Source organism: Nannospalax galili, unplaced genomic scaffold (genome assembly GCF_000622305.1).
Source record: "Nannospalax galili isolate Female #2095 unplaced genomic scaffold, S.galili_v1.0 scaffold100, whole genome shotgun sequence".
Lineage (NCBI taxonomy): Eukaryota > Metazoa > Chordata > Mammalia > Rodentia > Spalacidae > Nannospalax > Nannospalax galili.
The window spans coordinates 6,318,141-6,345,725 of NW_008352891.1; the positions used below are offsets into that span (position 1 = coordinate 6,318,141).

The 27,585-nt window shown below is 42.4% G+C and overlaps 2 protein-coding genes across 3 annotated transcripts in view; one reads left to right on the forward strand and one right to left on the reverse strand.

Annotated features, from left to right (window-relative positions):
- Cpsf3 (cleavage and polyadenylation specific factor 3) overlaps positions 1–11,577 on the reverse strand; it is a 37,593-nt gene extending 26,016 nt beyond the window's left edge. The window contains exons 1-5 of one of the 2 annotated variants that reach the window (XM_008850133.3): positions 11,390–11,577; positions 6,206–6,269; positions 4,983–5,080; positions 3,396–3,524; positions 509–686 (exon numbers count right to left, since the gene is read on the reverse strand). In XM_008850133.3, the coding sequence (XP_008848355.1) occupies positions 509–686; positions 3,396–3,524; positions 4,983–5,080; positions 6,206–6,269; positions 11,390–11,439 (519 nt within the window). In that variant the 5' untranslated portion in view covers positions 11,440–11,577. Of the gene's footprint in view, positions 1–508; positions 687–3,395; positions 3,525–4,982; positions 5,081–6,205; positions 6,270–11,389 lie in introns of those variants that run through there. The other variant, XM_017802487.2, reaches the window with a different exon arrangement.
- An 80-nt stretch (positions 11,578–11,657) lies between these two features.
- On the forward strand, positions 11,658–26,900 carry Itgb1bp1 (integrin subunit beta 1 binding protein 1). The gene is made up of 7 exons (XM_008850134.3): positions 11,658–11,813; positions 19,197–19,300; positions 21,041–21,119; positions 23,720–23,856; positions 25,616–25,708; positions 26,195–26,344; positions 26,682–26,900. The coding sequence occupies exons 2-7, from the start codon at positions 19,229–19,231 to the stop codon at positions 26,751–26,753; spliced, it is 603 nt and encodes a 200-aa protein (XP_008848356.1). The 5' UTR covers positions 11,658–11,813; positions 19,197–19,228; the 3' UTR covers positions 26,754–26,900.
- Positions 26,901–27,585: the final 685 nt, after the last annotated feature.

The following is a 27,585-nucleotide window of genomic DNA, read 5'->3' on the forward strand; positions in this document are numbered from 1 at the left end:
ATGGCATACACCTGATGAAATTTAGATTCAATGGTTGTATATAATTAAAAAATATGTAACTTAAATCACTAAAATACCCTGTGTTTCAATGACTTGATCTAATTCACAGGAATAGTGTATCTTAGAATCACTTCACAAGGATAACCTACATTATCAGTAGACTAAGAAGGGAATGCTGATACAGAAAGGGTCTCCAGAGACACTTTGCACACTGAGCCCATGATTTAAAAAGCAGCAGCCAGAAATATGGCTCATTTAACCTGATTTTCTGAAGGACACTGCAGAGATCAGTTCTGCTGTGTGTTGGGGAGCTTGCTCTTGGAGATGCTTACTTTGCTCTGTATTATCATGGCAGGGGGAATCTCCATTTCAAGAAAATAGCACCGACTTAGTTTTAGCTTGTGTTTCAGTGTTTTAACATTTTGTAAATCTTTGGGACTTTTTAATACCACTTCCTGGTATAAAGCTCTGCCCTGATTTTTTTAGTGGGGAAAAGGCCCAAGAGTACCTTCACACCCGCAATCTCAATCATAAACATGGCGGCTCCCAGGACGTGGCCTGCATGGTAACACCAAAATTTGATTCCTGCAACTTCCTTAACTTCATGGAAGTTGATCGTTTCAATCTTGTCCATGCTTTCTTCAAGATCTGTCTCAGTGTATAGCATGTCATCTGCTGATATGTTACTAAATTTTAAAAGATAACAAAACAAGAAATCAGTGTAAGACATTTTTTTTTGGGGGGGGGTCTTTTTGAGACAGGGTCTCCCTGTAGCCCCAGCTGTCCTGGAACTCACTATGTAGACCAGGCTGGCCTAGAACTCACAGAGATCCGCCTGCCTCTGCCTCCCGAGTGCTGGGATTAAAGGCGTGCACTACCACGCCCGGCTAAGACATATTTTTTAAAAGACTTTGAATGCAAAGCAACAAATAATAACATATGGATGAAACTACTTGTTAAAACCACAGTATACAGGGTGAGGATACAGCTCAGGGCTGAAGAATTTGCCTACAATACACAAGGCCCTGTGTTCACTCCCTATACTGAAAACAAAACATAACCTTTCCAGTATATGGACTTAAGTTATCTCAGGCATTTCTATAACTGTAATAGAAATGTATGCATAGCTGCAAAGCTTAACTGTAAGCAAAGTGAATTCAAAGTACTCTAAGTAAATCTCAGTAAATTAAGACAAGGTACTCTTTCTATTTTTTTTTAAAGTAATTGGGGATTGAACTTGGGGGCCATGAATGCCAGGTAAGTGCTGTGCCACAGAGCAACATTCGCAGTACTTTTTTTGAGACAGGGTCTCACTAAGTTGCTCAGGCTAACCTTGAACTTGCAGCTTTCTTATATGAGCCTCTTGAGGAGCTTCAATCACAGGTCTGTGCTGCCAGAGCAGCTATACAAAGCACTTTTTTGTGTGTGATCTTTTTGAGACAGGGTCTCCCTGTAGCCCCCACTGGCCTGGAATTCACTGTGTATGTAGACCAGGCTGGCCTTGAACTCAGAGCTCCGCCTGCCCCTGCCTCCTGAGTGCTGGGATTAAAGGCATGTACCACCACACCTGGCACAAAACACTCTTTAAATTTTTTCTTCCTCTCCAGCATTCCTGAGAATAACATATTCATACACACACACACACACACACACACACACACACACACGCACACACAAAGCAGAGATACTCATGCTGACCTGAGAAAAGACTTCTCTAAAAGTTGAGTATAACTTATCATTTGAAAATTATATAAATGTACTTAAAAAAAAAAAAAAAGGAGACACTGAAGGTATGGTTACAAGAGAGTAGGCAATTAAAAGCACAGACTCTGGAATCATATTGGTTGGGTTCACGTCTCGTACTATGATTGAGGCAAAATTATTTATTTTGAATAACTATTTATAATTATTCTGTGTGTCTCAGTTTTATCATCTGTAAAATAAGATGTATAGGGGGCTAGAGAGATGGCTCAGAGGTTAAGAACACTGACTGGTCTTGCAGAAGACCCGGGTTTGAATCCCAGCACCCACATAGAAGCTAAAACTGTCCATAACTCCAGTTCCAGGGGATCTGATAGCCTCTTCTGTCCTCCTTGGGCATTGCACAGCACAGGTGCACTTACCTACATGCAGGCAATACTCCCAGACACATAAAATAAAAATAATAAGTAAAATATTTTTTAAAAAATGGGATGTGTAACGGAGCCTACATCATGAGTTGGTGTGAGGATCAGAGGAGTTTGTATATACTGACACTGAGAACTGTGCCTGACAAGTGATATACATTAAGTGTTAACAAGCATTACTAATTTTTCCATTCCACTGTATTTACATATGGAGAGTAACAAATGGCATTTTAGCCACCTCTGAATTAAAGCCAACCTTTCAAGGTTAATACTTTGTACTGTACAAATGTTCTACACTTTCTGATAGAAGAGTGGATGTTTCTCTTACAACTGGTACAAATTTCCTCAGGGAACAGCTTCATTTAAGGCAATCCCTGGGCATGGTGATGCACACCTTAGATCCCAGCACTCAGGAGGCAGAGGTAGGCGCATCTCTGAGTTCCAGGCCAGCCCGGTCTACACAGTGAGTTCTAGGCTGGAGACCCTGACTCAAAAAGACCAAAAAAAAAAAAAAAAAAAAAAAAAAAAAAAAACCCCAGGAATTTTCTCTGGTCAGACTAATTATCAAAAGTAAGAATTCAGTACATATCACTGCTTAAAGTCATAAACTTTAATAAAATTATGAAATGAAATGTTACTTACAGAGCACTTCTATCATACCACATAAAACAGATTTAAAAGGATATAAAAACTATATAAAGACTAAAGTCAAGGGGGCTGGAGAGATGGCTCAGCAGTTAAGAACACTGTTCTTTCAGAAGACCCGGGTTCAAATCCCATCACCCACATGGCAGCGAACACCTGTCCGTAACTCCAGTTCCAGGGGATCCGATAGCCTCTTCTGTCCTCCGTGGGCATTGCACGACACGGGTGCACTTACCTACATGCAGGCAATACACGTATACACATAAAAATATAAAAATAATTAGCCGGGCGTGGTGGCGCACGCCTGTAGTCCCAGCACTTGGAAGGCAGAAGCAGGCGGATCTCTGTGAGTTCAAGGCCAGCCTGGTATACACAGTGAGTTCCAGGACAGCTGGGGCTTACAGGGAGACCTTGCTGCAAAAAGACCAAAAAAAAAAAAAAGAAAAAAAAAAGACTAAAGTCAATAAGGTGCTGACACACAAAGTCATTGTGTGGCTTATTACTAATAACATGATCATAGCCATCCTTGTAAAAGAAAAGACTGTGCCTTTTTTGAAACACAAGGTTTACTATCTTGAACTGTATATACTGGGTAGAGCATATGAACCTAATACAGCAACTTACCTAACTTTGACATAGTCTGAAAGAAGCCATCTATAAATCGCTTTTGTGGCATGAGTCATGAATGTTCTTCCTTTGAAACTTGTCTTCTGGAGAAACCAGGGCAAAGCTCCACAGTGATCCAAATGGAAACTTACAAAGAAACAGGACTGTGTTAGCACTTCAAATAATGGCCAGCAGGTACTACACGCATCAAATTCTTAGTCAATGAACTACACAACTACATACAGACAATTTCAGAAAACCAAGAGTAGGTATGTACAGAGGAAAGAATGACACACAAAGCTCTAGTACAGGTAAAGACTTTGAAAACGTTCAAAAATTTTTTATTACATTTGTTTACTTGTGTGCATGACTGCACGCGCGTGCGCGCACGTCTGTGTGTATGTGTAGGTACAAGTGTGCAACAGCACACATGTAAAGGTCAGAGGACAATTTGTGGAGTCAGTTCTCTCCTTTTATCCATGTGGATTCCAGGGATCAAACTCAGGTCATCAGGCTTGGTGGCAAGTGCCCTTATCCTCTGAGTCATCTTGCCAGCCTTATTTCTAAACAGCAAAATCTTCTATCAGTAATTAATTAGAGGTGGAATAAATGAACCAAATCTACATGTGGCAGTCAGAATAATAACAATTTAGTGGAATAAAATTAAAATGTTGATTATGGTGGTTTGAATGAGAATGTCCCCCATAGGCTCCAAGTATTTGGACATTTTTCCCCCCAGTTTGTGGTGCTGTTTTGATAAGTATTAGAAGGTGTGGCCTCGCTGAAGGAAGCATGTCACTGGGGGTGGGCTTAGAAAGTTCTTAAACCATGCCAGATTTCCAGTCTGCCATGCATCCCCACATGATGGACTCTGATCCTTCTGGAACTGTAAGCTCAAATAAGGTCTTCCTTTTATAAGTTTCCTTGGTCACAGTGTTTTATCACAGCAACAGAAAAGGAATTAAGACAGTGATATCTACAAAAGAAGCTTTTTCCAAGACAGAGTCTTGCTATGTAGACTGCGCTGGGCTCTAACTCATAGTAGCCCTCCTGCCTTAGCCTCCAAAGTGTTGAGATTATAGGCATGTACCACCATGCCCACCTTAAGTGAAATTCATATTGAGGAATCGGACTACAGAGAGTGAGGCCAAGGAGACACCCAGGAAAAGGGTTTCTCAGTTTCCCATCTGACGATGATTCACAGTATATACCATCTTCTTCCCACTCACTCACTGACTCACATGCAGACATATGTGTTTCCTAGTAAATTCTCTAGCCTGTGATAACAAAACAGTGTTGGTTTAGACTTAGATATTTGCAGTATATTTCCTAAACAAACAAAAAACCTACAACAAAAATCTGGTCAGTGAGATAGCTCAGCCACTAGGACTAATGACCTGCATTCAACCCCAGGATCAACATGGTAAAAGGAGAGAACTACCTCCCACAAGGTGTCCTCTGACCTCCACATGCTTACTACACACACACACACACACACACACACACACACAGAGTAAGTATTACAAAAATGAAAAATCTGGCAAAGAACAATCTTCATAGTAAAACGCCTTGAAAAGTAGTATTGTTATTAGCGGAAAAACTTACTGACTAATTAAGAGAAGGTCAATCTCAGCTGGGTCAATCAAATCGATATAAGGAAGAGCATCCATTCCTTCTAGGCCAGGGTGGATCCCACAGTCCAGCTGAAGGACGAAAATAAAGATCACAGCCTCCTATACATTTTATTAAAATTCATGTAGCAAACACAAGAAAATGGATCTCTCACCCATATGCTCAAGATGAATCCCATATACTAGCACTTGGAATATAATTTACATGAATTGTGGCAAATGTCCCATTAAGAATTCCAAATTTCTATAAATTTAAAATATTTCACATTTAGGGTCATAAGATAAAATACAGGCATTTTGCTATTCTAAAAATGAGCTCTTTCTCAAGAATTCTGATATCAGAAGATGACAGGTATTTTACAAGTTCATAGATTACTAAAAGCAACCACTTCTCCAGTTAGGAAAGGCACTACAGAACATATTCTTAAAGATTAGTCACTGACTAGTACAACAGTGGCATGAATGTTAAGGGAGTAAGTGACCACGTTCTGATTGGATTTAAGAACTGATTTACAAGATGGAGCCCATACCTGGCACTGTTATCAGGACCAAGAACCTGAGCTAGACAGGTCACAGGCCATAAAGGAGAAACTACTATTACTTTGCTAAATGGACATAATATTAAATCTACTCCTAATGACTTATTATTATACCCATAGATTGGTGCACCTCTTCACTCTTACCAGAGAAGTTTCTTCTTGCAGACAATGGCAATTTACAAAGAGACCCACAACTGGTCAACATGTAGAATATGAAAAACTGCAGTGTTCAGCCTTAAATGGTACACATATCACACCCTCTCCTCCCAAGGTACAGAAATGAGTGTGGAAGAGGGGGTGAAAAGATTGTAAGAGCCAGAGGTGGCAGATGAATACAAGGAAACTCTTTTCTGGACTTAACAGGGCAGTTGCGCATATGAATCCATAGAGCTTTGGCCTCCATAGGCTCCTGAATGCATGTACATAACTCATGCAGGAAAACACACACACACACACACACACACACACACATACACACACACACACACGCACACACACACAACTTAAATAATCAGTTACACTATTTTCTTGACTATAAAAATAACAGTTACCCAAGGTAGGGATATAATTCATTGTAGAACAGTTATTCAGCATGCACAAGACCTAAGTTCAATTTTCAGTACCAAATAAGAATAGTAAAAACTATAATAATAATTACCATTATTTTTCTTCCTTTGAATTCCAGAATAATACATGATCTTCCTACTTCTTGCCCAGCACCACTGCAGACATCCAAAGGGAGAAATAAAATTATTAAAGACCAATACAAATTGAGCCTAAAGCTGGGTATGGTGGCACATACCTATAATCTCAGGAGAGGCTAAAGCAGGAGAAACGTTCAAGCATAGACCGGACTATAGAGTAAGACCGTCTTACCCTATGTCTGAAAAACATTCAGCCCAATAAAGTCAAACTTTCCACAACTCAAACTGCACCTCAAGTGTTGAGAGTCCTCACGTAAAATTTCTGAGATTAGTTCCACACAGTTTTAAAGAGAAGAGAGAAAGCCGGATGTGGTGGCTTTAATCCCCGTACTAGGGACAGGGAGGCAGAGGCAGCCGGATTTCTATGAGTTCCAGGCCAGCTGGAGCTACAGGGAGACCCTGTCTCAAAAAAAAAATAAAAATAAAAATAAAAAAATAAATAAAATAGAGAACAGTACCAATGTAGGAAAGGGCAAAGAGCAATCCCGAGGAGTTGAAAGATTTCAAAGTTATTAAAATGGAAAGTGATACATACCCAAGAAACCCAAAGGTTGAATTTGATCTGAATTTCATGATTAAGTTATGATGTCTAAAATGTAAACTAGCAGTTTGTAATACTTTTAGAACAACCATTTCAATTTGAAGTTACTACACTTCAAACATGGAAGCTAACAACCATCCATAACTCCAGTTCCAGGGGATCTGACACCTTCTGGCCTCCATGGACATTGCACAACATAGATGCATTTACATAACAGAGGTAAAAAACGCTCATACACATAAAATAAACAAAATAAAAAACAAACAAAAATTGTTTTTAAGATCATAACATATGCCAAGTAGCCTAAATTTCAACTTATCTTATTCATATTGTTTTTCTTTCCCCTTTTACCTTGCTAATTAAAGTTTATAAAACTGCCATGATTTACATTCAATACAAGGCACACCTTAAGCTAAACATCACAGTTATTAAATCCCTAAGCTTCTTTGATACTTTTCCCAAAAAAATCTAGTTCATAATTCACCTAGTACTCATAAGCATGGTACTAATCAACCAAGGCAGAGATGTGTCTAACACAGTGACCAGACCTCAGGGAACTCAGCTAGTAGGAAAGAGACATGAAATGGATCTACTCACACTGGGCTTCTTCCTCACAACTGACCTGTGTGGTAGTGCTTACCTGTAATCCCAGAACTTGGGAGGTAAAAGAAGAATTAAAAGTTCAGGGATGCCAGGCAGGCAGATCTGAGTTCAAGGCCAGCCAGGGCTGCACAGTGACACCCTGTCTCAAATAGATAGGTAGGTAGATAGCTAGCTAGCTAGCTAGCTAGATAAATTTCAAGGTCGGGGCTGGACCTTGGTCTACACAGAGAGTTCCAGACCAGCCAGGGCTGCACAGTGACACCCTGTCTCAAATAGATAGGGAGGTAGGTAGACAGATGATAGCTAGACAGATAGCTAGATAGATAGATTAATTTCAAGGTCAGGGATGGAGAGATGGCTCAGCAGTTAAGAGCAGTGGCTGCTCTTGTGGAGGATCAGGGTTTGGTTCCCAGCACCATGTGGCAGCTAATAACTCTCAGTAATTCCAGTTCCAGGGGATCCAATGTTCTCTTCTGGTCTCTGAGGGCACTGCATACACAGGTACACTTACATGCAGGCAAAACATTCATACACATAAAATAAAAATAAATAAAAAAATAAGTTCAAGGTCCTCTTTAGCTACATAGCAAGTTAAGAAGCCAATCTGGGCTACCCAGACCCTGTCTCAAAAATAAGCATTCAGGAACTTATAAGTTTCCATAGCTACTATTTCACTTTGTCCTCTTTCCTAAGTTTTCCAATCCTTTATCTCTTTCACTTCAGATATGAGCCACCATTCACATTTAAAAAAGCAGTCTTGTCCTTGAGATATGGCTCAGCTGGTAAAAGTCATCCAAGTTCCCCAAAGATGTCTTCTGACCTCCACTTGCATGCTGTTGCATGGGTATGCTCCCACACTCAACACACACATGTACACAATAAATTTTTTTTTAAGATTCTTATTTTAAGCTGGGCGTGGTGGAGCACACCTTTAATCCCAGCACTTGGGAGGCAGAGCCAGGCGATGTCTGTGAGTTCAAGGCCACCCTGGTCTACATAGTGAGTTCCAGGACAGCTGGGGCTACAGGGAAACCCTGTCTCAAAAAGACAAAAAAATAAATAAATAAATAAATAAATAAATAAATAAAATAGTAAATTAAAAAAATGTTTAAAAAAAAAAGATTCTGATTTTAGCTGGGTGTGGTGGCACACGCCTTTAATTCCAGCGCTTGGGAGGCAGAGGCAGGTGGATCTCCTTCCATTTCTCCTGTAAGTACAGAACAATCTTCCCACTATGATCCCACAGTCTGTCTTCCTGGATTTGAACACTGCTGTATCATGCATGAACACTCTCCTGGCTACCCACTCTCTACCACAGAATTGAAACATGCTATAGCCTTTTTCATCCCCAAATTAAAATACCTCAATTCTCATCCTGTTGGCTTTCCTTTACAGTTTCTTCCATTCAGCTGTGTAGGTTCTTTCTACCTGCTGGAAGCTAATATCCCAAGGGTCCTCTCCTGGGTCTCTTCCCAACTTCACATCTGACATGCTGATGACCTACAAATCCAGGCTATTCTGCATTCTAGACCTCTAATATATATATATATCTGACATTTAAGTCTCTTTCCTGGGATATCTGCCAAGCTAGTTTTCATGAGCCTCTGCTCCTGCTTTCTTCCTGGAATAATCTGCTCTTAGCTACTGACACAACTGGCTCCTTCAGAGCATCTGGGTCTCAGTACAAATGTCCCCTTCTCGGAACCTTCCCTTGATTACCTCCTCTAATTTATCCTTTTTAGCATGCCACAATCCCACACTCCAATATCACTGTAGCACAACACAACTACACGAAGTTATTCTATTTGTGGTTCATTTCTCGTATTAAAATGGGAGACTTTTTTCTTAAATGGGAGCTTTATTGGAACTTGTCTATCTTGTCCATGGCAAGATAGACATGTGGTAAATCTTAAGAAATGTTGCCAAGGGGCTGGAGAGATGGTTCAGTGATTAAGAGCACTGGCTGCTCTTGTAGAGGACCAGGGTTCGATTCCCAGCAACCACATGGCAGTGGCTAACAACCATCTATAACTCCAGCCCTCTTTTGTCCTCCAGAGCATTGAACACACGGTGGACTTGCATACATGTAGGTATAATACACAGATACATAAATATAAAATAAAAAAATTAAAAGAAATGTTTGCCAAATGAATTAAAAACTCCAAAATTATGAGCGTTAGAAATACTGTGCTAAGTCAGAGCAGTCAGGCACAAAAGGCTTATACTATAGGGTTCTATTTGTGTGAAAATCCAGAAAAGGCAACCCTATAGAGAAGGAAAACAGATTGGAGTTGCCTACAGCTGGGGAGGTTGGGGAGAAAGAAATGTACCTTATAATTTTTAAAAAATTTTATTTTTTTTTATGTGTATGCATGTATTGCCTGCACGTAGGTAAGTGCACCCATGTCCTGCAATGCCAGTGGAGGACAGAAGAGGCTCTCAGATCCCCTGGAACTGGAGTTAAGAACACTTGTTAGCTTCCCTTGTGGGTGCTGGGATTCGAACCCTGGTCCTCTGCAAGAACAGCCAGTGTTCTTAACTGCTAAGCCATCTCTCCAGCCCCGTAACATAATTTTTTTAAAAAGAGAAATGAAAATGTTCTGGATTTAGGTACTATAGTTTTGATAATGGTTGCACAGTTTTGAAAATATACTAAAACAACTGAAGCTGATCATGGTAGTACACTCTCATAATCCCAGCACTGAGGAGGCTGAGGCAGGAGAATTGTCATGAGTTCCATGTGTAGCCTGAGTTACACAGCAAGATCCTATGTCAAAACAACAAAAAAATCCCAAAGAAAACAAAACCCCACTGAATCATACACTTTAAATATTGTATGGTATGTGAATCACAGCCTTATAACTTCTACAAAAGCAAACCAAATTTATTTCAGACCTGCCTGGCCTTCTGTATGCCCTTTACTAGCTGCCCAACAAGGAATCTGAAACTCTCTCTGCCTGTGTATCTCTTCAGGTAACATCTGACTAGTTACAAAATCCTAAAGACTTTGTTTCTGAACTCCTCAAACCCAGTTCTTTCTAACTTATTACCCCTCACTTCACTAGTGATAGGCTTTCCTCACTCAGACTTGGATTATTTCAGTTCTATCCTAGTAGATATTCCCATCATTTAATCCATCTGCTACACTAAGGAGCCACTACCATATAATTTCTACTACATTATACACTTGCTTCAAATCACTTGATATGATAGACACGTTAATATGCACACATATTAAGGTCCTTACCCCTGCCCCAATTCTTCTGCTAACCTGTCAGCCACAACTGGAGGAAACTGGCCATGAACTGAGAACCACTCTCATGTTTCCGCATGCTACCTCCTCCACTCGGAACACCGGCCCTTACGCTGTCTTCAATTCCTACTCGTTTTTTAGGACTTAGCTCACACGTCACAGTTCCCTTCTTCATACTCAGCACATATCTTGGCACTAAGCACAAGGCCTACTTTTGCTCTTGTCAAATGAGCAGAGCACTTCCCACTTTAACTGGTTGTCATTTACTGTGCAGTCTATGATTTTTGTGTTCTGAAACAATCTCACGAAGTAGCCCTAAGTGGCCTGAAACTATGTAAACCAGGCTGGCCTCGAACTCAGAGATGCACTTATCTCTGCCTCCGGAGTGCTGGGATTAAAGGAATGCTCTGCCCATGATCTCAAGGTCTCTCAGGCTTACCCTGAAGTGAGAGATCCAGATTGATGCTAATTGGCATCTCTTCCATATGAAAGAGCCAGTGGCCCGAAATAACTTTTTTCAACAGCAATACACCCTCCCCTGAGACCGAAGGAAAAGCAAAAACCGCATTCGACCTAGCAGGCCCCTTGAGATCAATAGCTCTCCAAAGCCCCTGGGGCTGAGCTGCGGACGAGGGCAGGCTGCCGAGGCTAGCTGGAGAGGCGACAAGGCCTGCCTCCTCCGCGACCCCTTCTCGGTCCGCACACATCCTGGGGCTTCGCTCCCTCTAGCTGGTCCCTTACAGTGGTCGGATCAGCAGCTGGTCGCTCTCTTCTGCAGGAATCGCAGACATCCCGGCAGTCTAGGGAGGCGCGTGGATGAGGAAGAGTTCCCGCCGTCTTCCTAAATTGAACGCACAGCCACAGGGAACGAATGACGGAAAAGCCTCATCCACAAAGACAGAACTTCCGACACGCCGCTGCTCACGGCGCTAGGCTCCTCCCTTCAACTTCCGGTCACAGAACGGGGCCCCTAGAGCTGGAGGGGAGCGAGTCCTAAGGACTGCGCCTGCGCCTAGCTAGGGCGTGGCCAAGCGGGCGAAGGCAGGCGAGCTGGAAAAGCTGGCTCTGGACTTAGAAGTGGAGTAGCTGCCCGGCCGTTGGTAGCTGGACGCCCCCACTGCGGGCGAGGCGCCGGCGGCTCCGGCGACCATCCCGAGGCGGCGAGGTGAGAACGGGGGCCTCGCCCCAGCCGAGCCGGGCTCGCGGGCGGGAACGCAGGGCTGGCGGCCGGGACGGATGGGTGGGGTCCCCGGGAGCCTGCTCTTGCCCCCAAGTGTCCTAGGCGGAGGCACGGGCTGAATGGCCGGATTCCGGAGGGATCCCCTGGTGCGGAGTCCCGGAGGGACCTGCGTTCCTGTAACGCCCAGCGCGGGAACCTGGCGAACGGGCGGGGATGGAGGCTGGTCCACCGCCGGAGGCTGAGCGCCCCGAAGGCCTCCCTCTGATTGCAGTCCCTGCTGCTCTAGGATAAGGGTTGTTACAGTGGCATCCTTCGCACCCGTGACTCACGCATGCGAGTCACAAGTCTGCAAAGACCTTTGGAATCCCGCTCTTGTCTGGGTCCCAAAGTTAGCCTCGTGACTATGGGCAAGTCACTGATCTCTTGGAGGTTTGGCCACCACCTCCTGAGAACTCAGCTGGGCGCTCCTTGGGGAGGAACTGCTGGGCAAGGTTAGGGCTAGCGGTTTTCTTAGCACTTAGTGTGACGTGTGACACTCTTGGATACTCAGTAAACTAGGAGTTATTTGGCTGTCACCTCGCAAGGCAATTCTCAGGTTCTTGTATGGGTGTCCTCCACCGCTCCACAGCTGTGCTTCGCGCTAATACCCCCAGCCCCGCCTTGACTAGTTGAGGGAGTGAGATAGTTTTAAGTAGACCATAGCGTATTTTAGTACTGTGATCAGATGTACACTCAAGGCTGAGGGTCTCAATTTAGTCCAACCTGGAAGTTTAAGAAAGGCTTTTTTAGAAGAGGCCTAAAATGAGTCCTGAGAGGTGAGAAGTAGCCAAAAGATAAAGAGCATTGGATGCAAAGAAAAGTTGGAGCAAAGCATGAGGACACGGAGCTTAGTGCTGCTGAGAACCAGGGTAGCTTTGCATTCCTGAGAGATGAACTAAGTGTGTAGCGGGTTGTGGGAGATGAGCTTGAGAGGAGTGGGTAGTGGAGGAGCCTGCCCTGCTGAAAGGCTTTAACTTACTACAGCTGTCAGGCAGGTTAATAGTGATCGCTGATGTATGTTTGAAAGCAATTGTTGTCATCATTTCAGCTGAAATGTAGGGGCAGTTTTAGAGCAGCAAGGAATCCTGTTGTACAGGCCCCTATCTACTGTGGGCTGGAGAGATGGCTCAGCGGTTAAGAGTATGTTGCCTTTGTGGAAGACCTGACTTCAGTTCCCAGCACTCATGCCCAACTGCTCACAAGTGTTTGTAGCTCCAGGGGGATCCCATGCGCGCGTGCGCGCACACACACACACACACACACACACACACACACACTCATAAATAAGTATTCATTTATTTGGAGACAGGGTCTCCCTGTCCACACTAACCTGGAACTCTTGCTCCATAGATCTCAATCAAGATCAGCCAGGTCTACATAGCAAGTTACAGGTCAGCTGGAGCTATAGGGAGACCCTGTCTCAGAAAAAAGAAAAAAAAAAAAAAAAGGCAAAAAATGTATAGAAACCCTTATCCACAAAGTATCTTTTGTGGGTTCCTTAAGTATGTGTATGTCAAATTGTGTACACTGAGGATTCACTACCTTCATGCTAAAAGAATAGCTATGCAGGGCTGGAATAATGGCTCAGCGGTTAAGAGTACTGACTGCTCTTGCAGACCATCAGAGGTTCCATTCCCAGAACCTACATGGTGGCTAACAACCATCAGTAAATCCAGTTCCAGGGGAATCCAGTGCTCTCTTCTGGCCTCTGAGGGCATTGCGCAACACAGGTGCACTTACATACATGCAGGCAATACACTCATACATATAAAATGAAAATAAATAAAATGTTTTTTGTTCGTTTTTGGTCTTTTTGAGACAGGGTCTCCCAGTAGCCCCAGCTGACCTGGAACTATGTAGAACAGGCTGGCCCTGAACTCAGAGATCTGCCTGCCTCTGCCTCCCAGGTGTATACCACCATACCTGGCTCATGAATAAAACATTTTTAAAAAAGAATAGCCATGCAGGCCAGTCCTTTAGCAAGGATGTAGGGCTCCTTACAGAGCTGGGTTAGAGAGCTCTCCAGAACAATTTGAGATCTTGGTGCTTAATTGGATGTGGAGACTGAAGGAAAACAGGGACTGATTTTCTGATTTCTACCATCAATAGTATAATTGCTTGAGTGGGAGAAAAGAGGGAGGAGTGGATCTGAAGGGAAGATGATCTGGGGAGTTTTACATGTGATAAGCCTCTGCAACATCCAACTGACAGTAATCCTCAGTGTCATTTTTACGCATGAATAATTTAGATGCAAGAATAATTTGCTTAAGAACAAATAGAATCTAGAATGGCAGTAGCTATCAAAGACTAATAAAAATTTCCCCCAAGCTCCTTGATTGACACTAGAAAGCAAGACTCAAGAGTTGCAAAGGCTTCAAAACCTTTTTTTTTTTTTTTGAGGATTTGTGGATATGCTTCAGGATTCTACTAACAATAGAATCTGATCTTATTTTTAAGTAAACTTGTTATAGAATTAACATATATAATTTGTATTTATACATATCAGCTCTCCACATCTCCCAGATTGTGTGTGTGTGTGTGTTATAAAAACAAAATTCCATTATCCTGAAAAGGTGGATACTTTTTTCTTACTATTTTTCTCTAAATAATGCATTAAAACATCTATTTCCATAGTACTTACATTAGATATAACAAGGATTAGGTTAGTGGAGAATGCTTGCCTAGATATACTAAGTAATCTAGAAATGATTTAAAGTTGGGGACTGGAGAGATGGCTCAACACTGACTGCTTTTGCAGAGAACCCCAGTTGAGTTCCCAGCAACCACATGGTGGCTAACAACCATCTGTAACGCCAGTTACAGGGGATCTGACACCCTCTTCTGACCTCCATGGGCACTGAACAACACGGGTGCATTCACATACACTCAGGCAACATACTCATACACATAAAATAAAAATAATAAAATATTTAAAAGTATATGGGAGGGTGTGTATAGGTTATATATAAATACTGTGAGCATCTGAAGATTTTTGTCTTGGTCATGAAACCAATCCTCTGCAGTTACTGAGGAAAGTCTGCACTTGAATATAATGTGCTTAAGTATGTTATATACCAGCACTTTTAACTGTCATAGACTAACATGGTACTTTGAACTGCTAGGTTAACTCAGTTTTGTGCAGACCAGGGAATAAGGCTCTTTATCAACAAAAGCCATCTCTGCCATCTCTCCATCAACAAAAGCAGCCTTTGCTGCAGGCACAGAAGCCAAAAAAACCTCTTCCTCTTTTTTTCTCATCTCATACAGTTAGTTTAAAAAGCAAAAATCTGATCATGTCCGTTGACTGCTTTTGAAAAGCCTCTATAGATTGTTACACTCAGACCAGACTTCTTTGTGGCCTGCAGGGCCTTTGGTCACTCTTTCTGCTTCTGCTCCTGCTCTAGCCACTCTGGCCTTGCTGCTATTGTGCCAGTGTGTTTTCTGGAGACCTTATGCTTGCTGCTCTACACTTGCAACATGTTTCTCCACAGCATGTTTAATTCTGCCTCTTTCTCTGATCACTTTTTAATTTTTAATTTTTTGTAGAATTTCATATATGAGTACTGTAAATCATTTCCGACCCTTCCTCTCCCCTCTCCAACTACTCCTGTGCCCCTACTCTCTCAAATTCATGACCTCCTCATCTTTAAATATTGTTAACGTGTATACACACACACACACACACACACCCCTACTGAGTCCATTTAGTGTTGCTCATATATGTTAAGGTTCAGATAGCCCCACCCCCTCACCAACAGGGTCTCAGGGACTTCTCAAGCTCCTGGTCTTTGAAGTCAAGAGAATGGACTTTTCTCCACTGTTTGGCCAACACAGCAGGCTTCCCCTTTGATCTCTAAAGAAGGCAGGTTTTAACAGTCCCACTATCCCGCTTCACCCCCCTCAACTTTAAAAAAAAAAACTTCTTGCCTTCTGCACTCCCCAGAAGCCTCCCCCTTAAAAAGGCCCTAGGTCAGGGCAGACATTTTCCCTGCCGGGAAGGGAATCTGTCCCATGTGTTCCTCTATTCCGATGGAGTTTTATCCATGTTCTGGTGCTTTCTCCTGATCAACTGGATTCATCCATAGGCTACTTTATCCATCAATATGTACTTGTGTTTAAGGCTGACCACTGGGATTAGATAAACTATCAGGGAGCTCATTCTTGGAGAAATGGCTTCTCCCTCTCTCAGTGGCCTTTGATTGCCTGCAGCCCTTGTGACGCTTCCCCCCCATCTGCATTGGCATATGTGCTGCTTAGTTTTTGTCAAATTAACAAACCAGAAATACCGGGGAGAGAGACCTTCAGTTGAGGAATTGCTTCCATTGGATTGGCTTGTGACTATGTAAGGCATTTTCTTAATTGGTAATTGATGCAGTAGGGTCCAGCCCACTGTGGGTGGTGTCATCCCTAGGCAGATGGGTCTGGACTGTATAAGAAAAGTAACTGAGGGCTTGAGAGATGGCTCAGTGGTGTACTGCTCTTCCAGGAACACAATTCCCTTCCAGAGAATTCCTAGCACCCATGTCAGGTGCTCACAACCACCTATAACTCTAGCTCCAAGGGATCACACACTGTCTTCTGGACTCTACAGACACATATAGCACCTGCACACAGACTACACACACTTAAACATATGTTTAAAAATAATCTAAAAAAGAAAATGAAAAGTGGGCTGGAGAGATGGCTCAGTGGTTAAGAACATTGACTGTTCTTACAGAAGACCTGGGTTTGAATCCCAGCACCCACATGACAGCTAACGACTGTCTATAACTCCAGTTCCAAGGGATCCAACAGCCTCTTTTGCCCTCTGCGGGCATTGCACGACTCGGGTGCACTTACTTACATGCAGGCATAACATTCATACACATAAAATAAGAATAATAAATAAAATAAAATATTTAAAAAAAAGAAAATGAAAAGTAACTGAGCAAGCCAGGGGAAGCAAGCCAGTAAGCAGCATTCTTGCATGGTCTGTGCTTCAGTTTTTGCCTCCAGTTTCCTGTCTGACTTCCTCAAAGATAGACTCTGCCTTGGAAGTATGAGATGAAATAAACCCTTTTCTCTCCAAGTTAGTTTTGGTTAGTGTTTCTTCACAGCAGTGGAAAGTAACTAGGATAGCATATCAACTTGTGTTGTCAGTATGTAGATTTTGTGCAGGCAACCATATTGAGATTTCATGGGTGCAGCTTCCCTGTCATGTCTAGAAGACTAGCTGCAGGTGTCCTGGTCCTATGGCTCACAACAATCTTTCCAGCCCCTCTACTATGATGTTCGCTGAGCCTTAGGTGTAGGGATTGCATTATAGATATGTCAATTGGAGCTGGGCACCCCATGGTCACTCGTTCCCTGCATTTTGAATAGTTGTGGATCTCTGTAATCATTTCCCATTTGTTGCAAAAAGAAGGTTCTTTGATGAGGAGTAAGAGCGACACTTAGCAGACTGCACCAGTATGTAAGGTGTGTAACCTGAGCTAGGCCTGGGAGTATGGGAGACACAAGGTTCTGGGGAACTCGCCAGGTTGGGTAGGTGTGCAAGGTGCACAACCCAAGCTAGGCCTGGGAGTGTCCTCTGATCATTTTTTCTCTCTTCCTTTAGTTTTCCTCATAGGAATGATTCTTGTCCAGTAATGCTTTGTGTTTTTCTTGTTGCTCCATCCACTCCTACTAAAAGCCAACCCCCTCAGATTAAGAGCTTTGTTTTTGTGCTGATGAATCCCCAGTACCTAAGTGTTTGCTGACTACTCAGGACCAAGTGAATGAGTCAGATCCTTTTGCTGCCCTACAAATAAAGCAAACATTGAGAAGGAAACTGGGTGGCCAGGCTTACCAAAAAGCTTGAGCTCAGGCTGGCATGGCAAGTGGCCTAGAAACTGGACCAATAGTGGGTTCTACAAATACAAACGGAGGCTTAGTTTGTTCAGGACTTTTATCCACTATCCCTATGTAACTGTGGGTTGCTGCTGTTGTTCACTTCACTAGAACCTTCATTAGGTCCTTTACTAGGTCCACTGTTCCTCTGGAAAGGACTAAGCATGTCAGCTGCTGTGCAGGCTGTTCTGTATGGAACCTTGGAGAACAATAAAAGTGGTTCTAGCCAGTGGTGGTGCAGGTCTCTAATCCAACACCCAGAAGGCAGAAGCTGGTGGAACCCTGAGTTCAAGTTCAGCGTGGTCTACATAACAAGTTCCAGGGCACCCAGGGATACATAGTGAGACCATGTCTCAAAAGGGTGGGGGAGCTGTGCTGAGAGATGGCTCAGAAGTTAAGAGCACTGGCTGTTCTTGCAGAGGACTGGGATTTGGTTCCCAGCACCCACATAGTGGCCCACAACCATCCATAACTCTAGTTCCAGGGGAATCCAGTACCTTCTTTTGACCTCTGCAAGCATTGCACAACATGGGTGCACTTACACACATGCCAACAACATTCATATACATAAAAATAATTTTTAAAAATCTTAAAGGGTCTGGAGAGATGGCTCAGTGGTTAAGAACAGTGGCTGTTCTTTGAGAAGACCTGGGTTTGAGCCCCTGTACCCACATGGCAGCTAACAGCTGTCCATAACTCCAGTTCCAGAAGATCCTACAGCCTCTTCTGTCCTCCGTGGGCATTGCACGACACAGGTGCACTTACCTACATGCAGGCAATACATGAATACACATAAAATAAAAATAACAAAATATTTAAAAAGTGTTTGGTTTTATTGTAACCATGATATTCCCTCTGTAGAAATCAGTTTTTTGTAAAAATATATTATTCTTAAATTCTGGCTTGAAAGTTAGGTCAAGATTCCCTCATTTAGAAACTGCAGACTGTACCCCACCTTCCTTAAGCCCCTTGCCTGGTCTTACTGGAACAGGGAGGTGAGGAGCTGGCTTTTATGTTAGATTTTACTTAAAGGCATTTCACTACAAGAAAAACATACATATCACCAGGCACAGTGGTGCATGCCTGCCATCCTAGCACTAGGAAAGATCTGGCAAGAGAAGCATGAGATTAAGGCTAGGCTGGGCCACACAGCAAGATTCTGTCTCAAGGGGTGGGGAAGAGGGTATGGTAGTATATGCCTGACATCTCAGCTCTCTAGAGGTGGAAACAGGAGATTAGGAGTTCAAGGTCTTCCTGGCTTATATATTGAGTTCAAGACCAGCCTGGCTTGTAAGATTCTGTCTCAAAAATTTTTTAATAAAAAAGAAAAGAATAATGTATAACGCACAGTACTGGAAGGAGCTGGTGGGTTTTTGTCTTTTTTTTTTTTTCCCTGCTGTCCCTAATGAGATTGGAGGTTGCTTTTCTTGGTAGCACTGAAACTAACATTTGTTCCTCCAGGGCGTCACCTTCAGATCAAGCTATGCAGAAAAATGTTTCGAAAAGGCAAGAAACGACACAGTAGTAGCAGTTCCCAAAGCAGTGAAATCAGTACAAAGAGCAAGGTAAGAGAATGGGGTTCAGAACAGACTGTGGAGCACTGAGGCAGGCACTGCACGAAGTGTACTCTCAGGTCCTGGAGTGTTTACGCTGCTTTTCTGCACCAGAGATTCATTCTGTGTTTGCTTTAATTTTATTGTTTGGATAATTTCCTAAATTCTTAAATCTAGTGAACTAGCTAGGACACAAGTTATGAATGGTCACATCAGAACACATTGATTTAACATTAAAACATTTTTACATTTATTTTATGTATTTGGGCAGATGTGGAGGTCACAGAACAACTGGCGGGAATTGGTTCTGTCCTGGGAGAACCATGTGGATTTCAGGGATCAAAATTAAGTTGTCAGGTAGACAGGATCTCATAGCTCAGGCTGACCTCTAACTCTGTGTAGCAGAGGATGACCCAGAAGTTCAATTCTCACATCTCAAGTGCTGGAATTATAGGCATGAGCCAACATGCTTGGCTTGAAATATTTTTTATTTAAAATTTATTTTCAATTATGTGTGTATGTGTGTGTGTGGAGTGGGTATATGAATGTGAACGCAACTGCCAGTGGAGACCAGAAGGTGGCATTGGATCCCCTGGAGCTGGAGTTACAGGCAGTTGTAAGCCAGTGTGGGTCCTGGGAACTGAACTTGATCTCTCAGATTCTAAGTTGCTGTGGTTATAACAACAGTTCCTTCATAGAGAGATTGGTTAGGCCCCATTTACCAGAGAGTTTTTGAATGTTATCAGAAAGTACTCATGGATTTATACAAAACAAACCTTATGAATCTTGGAGTTTTCACAGAATGTTATTTCTAAGGAAATTAAGGACATTGAAGATAAAGTTCTGTGTAACAAATTATATGATTTTTAAAAATTTGGGCCTACCAGTTTTTTTGGTCTGTTTACATTAATAGTCATGTTGTCTGCTGGTAAGCCTGCTCTTGTTGTGACCAGTTACTATGGGAATAATTGCAGGAGGGCTGGATCAGGATTTAGAAGACTTGGATTTGAGACCCTGAAACTTGAGGTGGCCTGGTCTTTCCTTATTTATCAGATTAAGGACATTGCTTCTTGGCTGCTTTTCTGCCCAGGGTTCTTTTGAGGTACCATGGAAATAACAGAAAAGCAATGGGGAGCTTTTCCCAAAGACTCTCAAGTATAAGGCAAGTGTAAGAAAATAGAGTTAATGGCTTAGCCTTAGACTGAAGATGTTGTTACATGTATCCAGTATTTCATGGTTGCAAGGGTATGTGTTAAGTGGTTTTAAAATATGGTGGCACACGCCTTTAATCCCAGCACTCAGGAGGCAGAGGCATGTGGATCTCTGTAAGTTCAAGGCAAGCCTGGCCTACATAGTGATTCCCAGGCCAGCTGGGGCTACAGGGAGACCCTGGTTCAAAAAAAAAATGCTTTTAAATTTATTTTATGTATATGAGTGTTTTGCCTGCATGTATGTAAATGCACCCATGTCATGCAATGCCTGCGAAGGCCAGAAGAGGGCATGGGATCTTCTGGAACTGAAGTTACATGTGGCTGTAAGCCACCATGTGGGTGCTGGGCACCAAACTGCTAAACCATTTCTCTAGACCCGTGTTACATGGTATTTAAAGTCTGCTGTAGAAAATGTCTTTAAAACAATCTGTTACAATCAATCTGCCTAAATAATTGGCCAGATTTTGTGTGTCAGTTCAACTTAATATGTAATTCACATGTTTACATCAGAGAAGATGAATCTTACTATGTTTTTTCTCAGTCTGTGGACTCTAGCCTTGGGGGTCTTTCGCGATCCAGCACTGTTGCCAGCCTTGACACAGACTCCACCAAAAGCTCAGGTATGTGGAAGGGCTGGGTCACTTAGAGACTAATGCTTTGCACTCCTGGTTTGTGTGGCATAGCAAGGTCTCCTGTGCTTCCTTTTGCTTTCTCCTCTGCCACTTCTGATCAGTTCAGAAATGGACTAAAATGTCATGGTGAAACATGAGTTGAAGGTGCAGTGTGGTTGGAGAGTGCCATAGGGCACTTCGGAACAGTTCTTAGTGGATCCAAGCATTTGAAAGCATCCTGTGGCGATAACTTAGCAGTTTCAAAATAGGTTTTTAAGAAATAGGGTAGCAGAAGCTGGGTGTGATGGCCCATGCCTTTAGACTCAGCACTCGGGAGGCAGAGGCCAGCAGATCTCTGTGAGTTCAGGCCAGCCAGCTGGTGCTACAGGGAGATCCTGTCTCAAAAAGACCGAAAAAAAAAAAAAAAAAAAAAAGGAAAGAAAAAATAAAGAAGGTACCAGAGACTGAATTATGTTGGACTTAATGTTTATAGGAACAGGACAAATGTGTTAGTGATAAAAGGGTTAAGAAGCAATTTACCTTGAGGGCTACTTTTAGATATACTTGCATAGATGACCAGCAGGAAGACAGGAAACCTGGACCTGTGCACAGACCCATGCAGTTATGCAATCACTTTTAATTTGTGGCTCTTTAGAAATCCAAAGGTGACTCCTAGCCCAAGCTCCATAAATACTTATTGAGTAATTAGAAATATACTACATTCATTTTTAAAATTTATTTTTATGTGTATGAGTGTTTTGCCTTTATGTAAGTGCACCCATGTTGTGCAGTGCCCCTGGAAGAGCAGCCAGTGCTCTTAACCGCTGAGCCATCTCTCCAGCCCCTACATATACTTTAAAAATCTAAAGTAGGATCATAATCATAGACTAGTCAATCCAAAGAGAATGCTATCACATAAAATCCACTTTTTTTTTTGAGACAGGGTCTCCTTTAGCCCCAGCTGACCTGGAACTCACTAAGTAGACTAGGTTGACCTCGAACTCAGAGATCCGCCTCTGCCTCCCAAGTGCTGGGAACTCACTATGTAGACCAGGTTGACCTGGAACTCCCAAGTGCTGGGATTAAAAGCATGCGCCACCATGCCCAGCAAAATCCACTATCTTTACCTCCAGAATTCTTTAAAATACTAAAATGTTGGCATCATTCTCGTATATAAACACAGCCTGAAAGTAACTGCACTGTGTTTTCTTAGCATGGCAGGTATCATCAGTAGTTTGTGATTATCTCTGTATTGGTTAGATTTTATTGCACACAGTTCTTTAACCTGTGGTCATCTGTTAAGGGACCTTCTATCTGGCTACATTTCTTTTATTTATTTCTTTGGAGACAGGATCTCCCTGTAGCACCAGCTGGCCTGGTACTCACTATGTATCAGGCTGGCCTTGAACTCACAGAGACAGAGATCTGCCTGCCTCTGCCTCCCAAGTGCTGGGACTAAAGGTCTGTGCCACCACGCCCAGCCCTGGCTATATTTATTTTTTAAGTTGGTCTTTCTGGCTGAATGATAGAGGAACAAACGTCCTGAATCAGGGAATACCTTCCAAAATAAGAAATATAATTATGCATTATGAAGAGACCAATCATTATCTAGTTAATGTTTTAAAAATTGTTGAGAGGCTGGAGAGATGGCTCAGCAGTTAAGAACACTGGTTGTTCTTGCAGAAGACCCGGGTTTGAATCCCAGCACCCACATGGCAGCTAACAACTGTCTGTAACTCCAGTTCCAGGGGATCCGACAGCCTCTTCTGTCTTCCGCAGGCATTGCATGACATGGGTACACTTACCTACACGCAAGCAATACACACATAAACATAAAATTTAAAAAATAATAAAACATTAAAAAAAATTGTTGTTTTGGGCCGGGTGTGGTGGTGCACACCTTTAGTCCTAGCACTTGGGAGGCAGAGGGAAGTGGATCTTTGTGAATTCAAGGCCAGCCTGGTCTACATAGTGAGTTCAGGTCAGCTGAGACTACAGGGAGACCCTGTCTCAAAGAGACAAAAAAAAAATTGTTTTGAAATGAAGGTTATCAGTATTTATTCTTGCTACTTGGTGACCTTTATACATTTGGTACACTGTGAGTCACTGAAGGAAAAGGTTAATGAAATTTTAAATCCTTTTCCATTACTTGAAGAAATTTTGCATTTAAAGCCAGGCATGGTGGTACACACCTTTAATCCTGACAAAGGCAGAGGCAAGCTGATGATCTCTTGTCAGATAGGGCTATCCTGGTCTCCATTCAGAGTTCCAGGTCAACTGGGGCTACAGGGAGACCCTGTCTCATAAAAACTTTAAAAAAATTAATTTTACACCTTGTAACTAAAAATTCTGTTATGGTGGGGCACATGCCTCCCAGCACTCAGGAGGCAAAAGCAGGCAGATCTCTATGACTTTGAAGCCAGCCCTATCTACATAGCAAGTTCCAGGATAAGCCAGGGCAGCATAGTGAAACCTTTTCTCAAAAACAAAACAAAAACTTGTTAAGATTATATTTTAGTGACAGGGTTTTGTTTTATTTGAGAAGGGACTGAAAATATCTTATAAAACAGACATTTTAAGTCTATTATAATTTTTCTTTTCACCTTTAGGACAAAGCAACAATAATTTAGATACCTGTGCAGAATTTCGAATAAAGTATGTTGGTGCCATTGAGAAACTGAAGCTGTCTGAGGGAAAAAGTCTTGAAGGACCACTAGACCTGATAAATTATATAGATGTTGCCCAGGTAAATGAAAAAAAGAAAATTTCAGTTTAAAGCCTCTGGTTGTTATGCTAAACACATGGCCTTGAAGAAAGATGTTACTCTTGGGTCCACTGGAGGGCACTCTCCTAACCATCTTTGCTGAAGCCTATATTTCTTCCTGAAATTGCTCTGGCACCATAGAGCACACAAGGTACCCAGGAGGAGCCACATGGGAAGAAGGTATAGGACTTTTTACTTTATGGGGCTGACTGGTGTCCTTGGTTAACTGAGGAACTGATTCTGTTGACTGCTTACATTCTGTAGTTTTTTTTTCCCCCTAAAACAACCTGTCAAAACTTTACCACTGATCTAGTTTCACTGATTTAAAATTTCATAGTGATGTAGACCTAAGATATCTAGTTATACCCCATTTCCAACAAGATTTGAGGTGAGGGGGGTTTCAAAAATGTACCCAGGTCAGGAATATTTTTTTAAAGCATCATGTAGGAAAATTAAGAATGAGAATTAAGATAAAGCTGTATAGTGCAGAAAATAGAATTTCAAGAACTATACATTTACCTAAGGTAGAAGTCAGTGAACCAAAAGACTTCATGGTACTTCTTAAGAAGATATAATCTCAAGTGCTGGGCATAGTGGTGTACTCGGGAGGCAGAGGTAGGTGGATCTCTGTGAATTCAAGGCTAGCCTGGTCTACATAGTGAATTCCAAGACAGCTGGGGCTACAGGGAGACCTGGTCTCAGAAAGACCAAAAAAAGAAGGTACAATCTTAAGTCATGGAGACTTGGAGTACTAAATATTTTTATGAAAGTAAAGTTATTATTACTGAGGGAAATTAGTGGATCTACTTTGCCATTTGTTGACAATGCCTGTTATCTTTGCGTTTTATAGTCTTTCAAATGAAGTATAAGTGACAAATACTGTTACGTAGAGAGATGTTCAGAATTATATTAGTGCTATCTTCGTTCCTGTAAGGATGACTAAATTACTCTCACCACCAGTGAATTTTTGCTCATTAAAATGCCATTACTTGCTAGGCGTGGTGGTGATTCTTGTAATTGCCTTCAACCTGTGAGACGTGATTGGCAGGAGGTTCCTATAACACTGGGAAGGCCAAGAACTGAAGCATTTGGATATGGCTTACTCACTGTAATTCATTGTTCCACACTGATAATATGGAATACCTGTTGACCACTTAGTAATGTCTGTCTTACGAGAAGACAAATTAGGCAGCATTCTGATGTAGATGAGACTAGCTAATCTGCTAGGGAAAAACGTGTTATGTGTTGCTCACCATTTCGTTTCTGAACTGCTCATAATACTGACATTTCTGTGAGCTGAGTTAACGCATCAGCAGTTTGTAGGTGTATCTGGGTAGGATGGAAAATGACCATGAAGAAAAACTGTTCCTGCAACCTAGCTTCCTGATCACCCTGGGTCCTGACACTAGTAAAAGCTTTGAGTATTTTAAAATCTAAATGAAGACCTTTATTCCCCCTGTGAAGACCTTTATTCCATCAGGATCTGTGGCAGGTATCTCAGTTTTGAATTACGGTTTCCACCAAGACAAAAGGACAGGACAATACACAGAAGTAGATTGATCTAAATTTAGAGGAAAATATTTCTTCATTTTGGAGGCTGGGCTCATGTGTACCCCACATTCTCTAAAGGGTTGTAGACTCTGACAACCAGATACTAGAAGCAACTAATCAAACTTAAGATGATCATATAAATTTAATGTATATAATCTTTAATGTATATCACATAATTTTTACTTTAAAGCAAGATGGAAAATTGCCTTTTGTTCCTCTGGAGGAAGAATTTATTATGGGAGTGTCCAAGTATGGCATAAAAGTATCGACATCAGATCAGTATGTAAGTAATAGCACTCATGATGTATGCTTTAGAAAATAAGGAATCCCACCTAGCTTTTAAGTGCTCACTTGGAGTTAGGTTTCCTGTTTCCAGAGTAGCTGGCTGGCCACTGGTTTTAAGCATGGCCCAGTCCTTAGAATGAACAGGGCCTTCTTTTGTATGTCCTATGTACATATAGGTTCCTGGTACATTTCACTTTGGGACCTCAGGTCATTTAAAAGCAGCTGGTGCCCTGGAAGTCAGGTAGCAGTGAGCACAGTTTAGACCATCCTGTTCCTATTTTCCTGGGGTTTAAACAGGAAGCTGTGATCCTGAAAGGAAGTTGCCTCATAATTTGACATTCCAGTGTCCCTTGAGCTGAGAAACTGTACTGCTTTCTCCCAGACCCATGGATCTGCTGTTTAGACCCTCACAATGCATTCTGTATAGGAAAATGTGTGTCCTGACAATGAAAACAGCTTTCTGAAGGTGTTGTGATTTCTGCAGGATGTTTTGCATAGGCATGCCCTGTATTTAATTATCCGGATGGTGTGTTATGACGACGGCCTGGGAGCTGGAAAGAGCTTGCTGGCTGTCAAGACCACAGATGCAAACAATGAAGAATACAGCCTGTGGGTTTATCAGTGCAACAGCCTGGTGAGATCTCGTTATCTTGGCTGTGACTCCCACCTTTCAAAGACCCAGGAAATGTTCCTAATGCTGTCTGTCCTTAGAATGACTAGTCCCAGAAGGCCCTAGATCAGCAGTCAGAGAGGCTGGGAACTATTCCTATTGGGTGGCTCTCACCTGGGCTGGGTCAGAGATTCTTTCCACTTTTGGGTTGTCCTCTTTCCTGGATTGGCCCTTTTACTGTTTGCCCATCTCAAGGGAGCTTACTGGCTTAGCAGGTGCTGGTATGTGGAGGAAGCAACATGAGATCAGGAAAATATGGGAGATGTAAAAACTCTGCTCTCACTGTCTTCTCACAATGCAGGAACAGGCCCAAGCTATCTGTAAAGTCTTAGCCACCGTTTTTGACTCTGTGTTGACCTCTGAGAAGTCTTGAACTCTGCAATCAAGTGGAAGCAAACCAATTCCAGAGTCTGTTTTCTAGATCATTCTGCAGCATTGAACTATGAAGGAAATAGGAAGTAATGCCTTGATCCAGCTTTCTGAAGGGCAATATATAAATGTTGTTTTTATATTAAAATGTGCTAATGTGTCCTTTTTTAAATTTTATGTGTATGTGTGTATTGCCTGCATGTAGGTAAGCGCACCCGTGTTGTGCAATGCCCACAGTCAGAAGAGGCTACTGGATCCCCTGGGACTGGAGTTACAGACAAGTTAGCTGCCATGTGGGTGCTGGGATTCAAACCCGGGTCTTCTGCAAGAATAACCAGTATTCTTAACTGCTGAGCCATCTCTCCAGCCCCTCAATGTGTCATCTTAACAGTAGATTAACTTTTTTTGAGACAGGGTTTCTTTATAGGCATAGCTGGCCTGGAACCTCTATGTAGACCAGACTGGCTTCCATCTCACAAAACAGATTCATTCCCCTGCCCCTGCCCCAAGTGCTGGGATTAAAGGTATGCGCTACCATGTCTGGCAGTAGGTTGATTTTCAGTGAATTATCTATTTTCTAGGATAAGACACCTTGGTTGTCATTTTTAAAATGCAAACAAGCTTAATACGAAAGAGTGTATAAGGGCTGGAGAGATGGCTCAACGGTTAAGAGCACTGGCTGCTCTTGCAGAGGACCTGGGTTCAGTTCCCACCACACCCAGCGGCTAACAACTGTTCCTAACTCCAGCTCCAGGGAATCTGATGCCTGCTACTGGCCTTCATAGTTTTTCATGCATGTGGCACACTTACATATATGCAGGCAAAAATGCTCATAC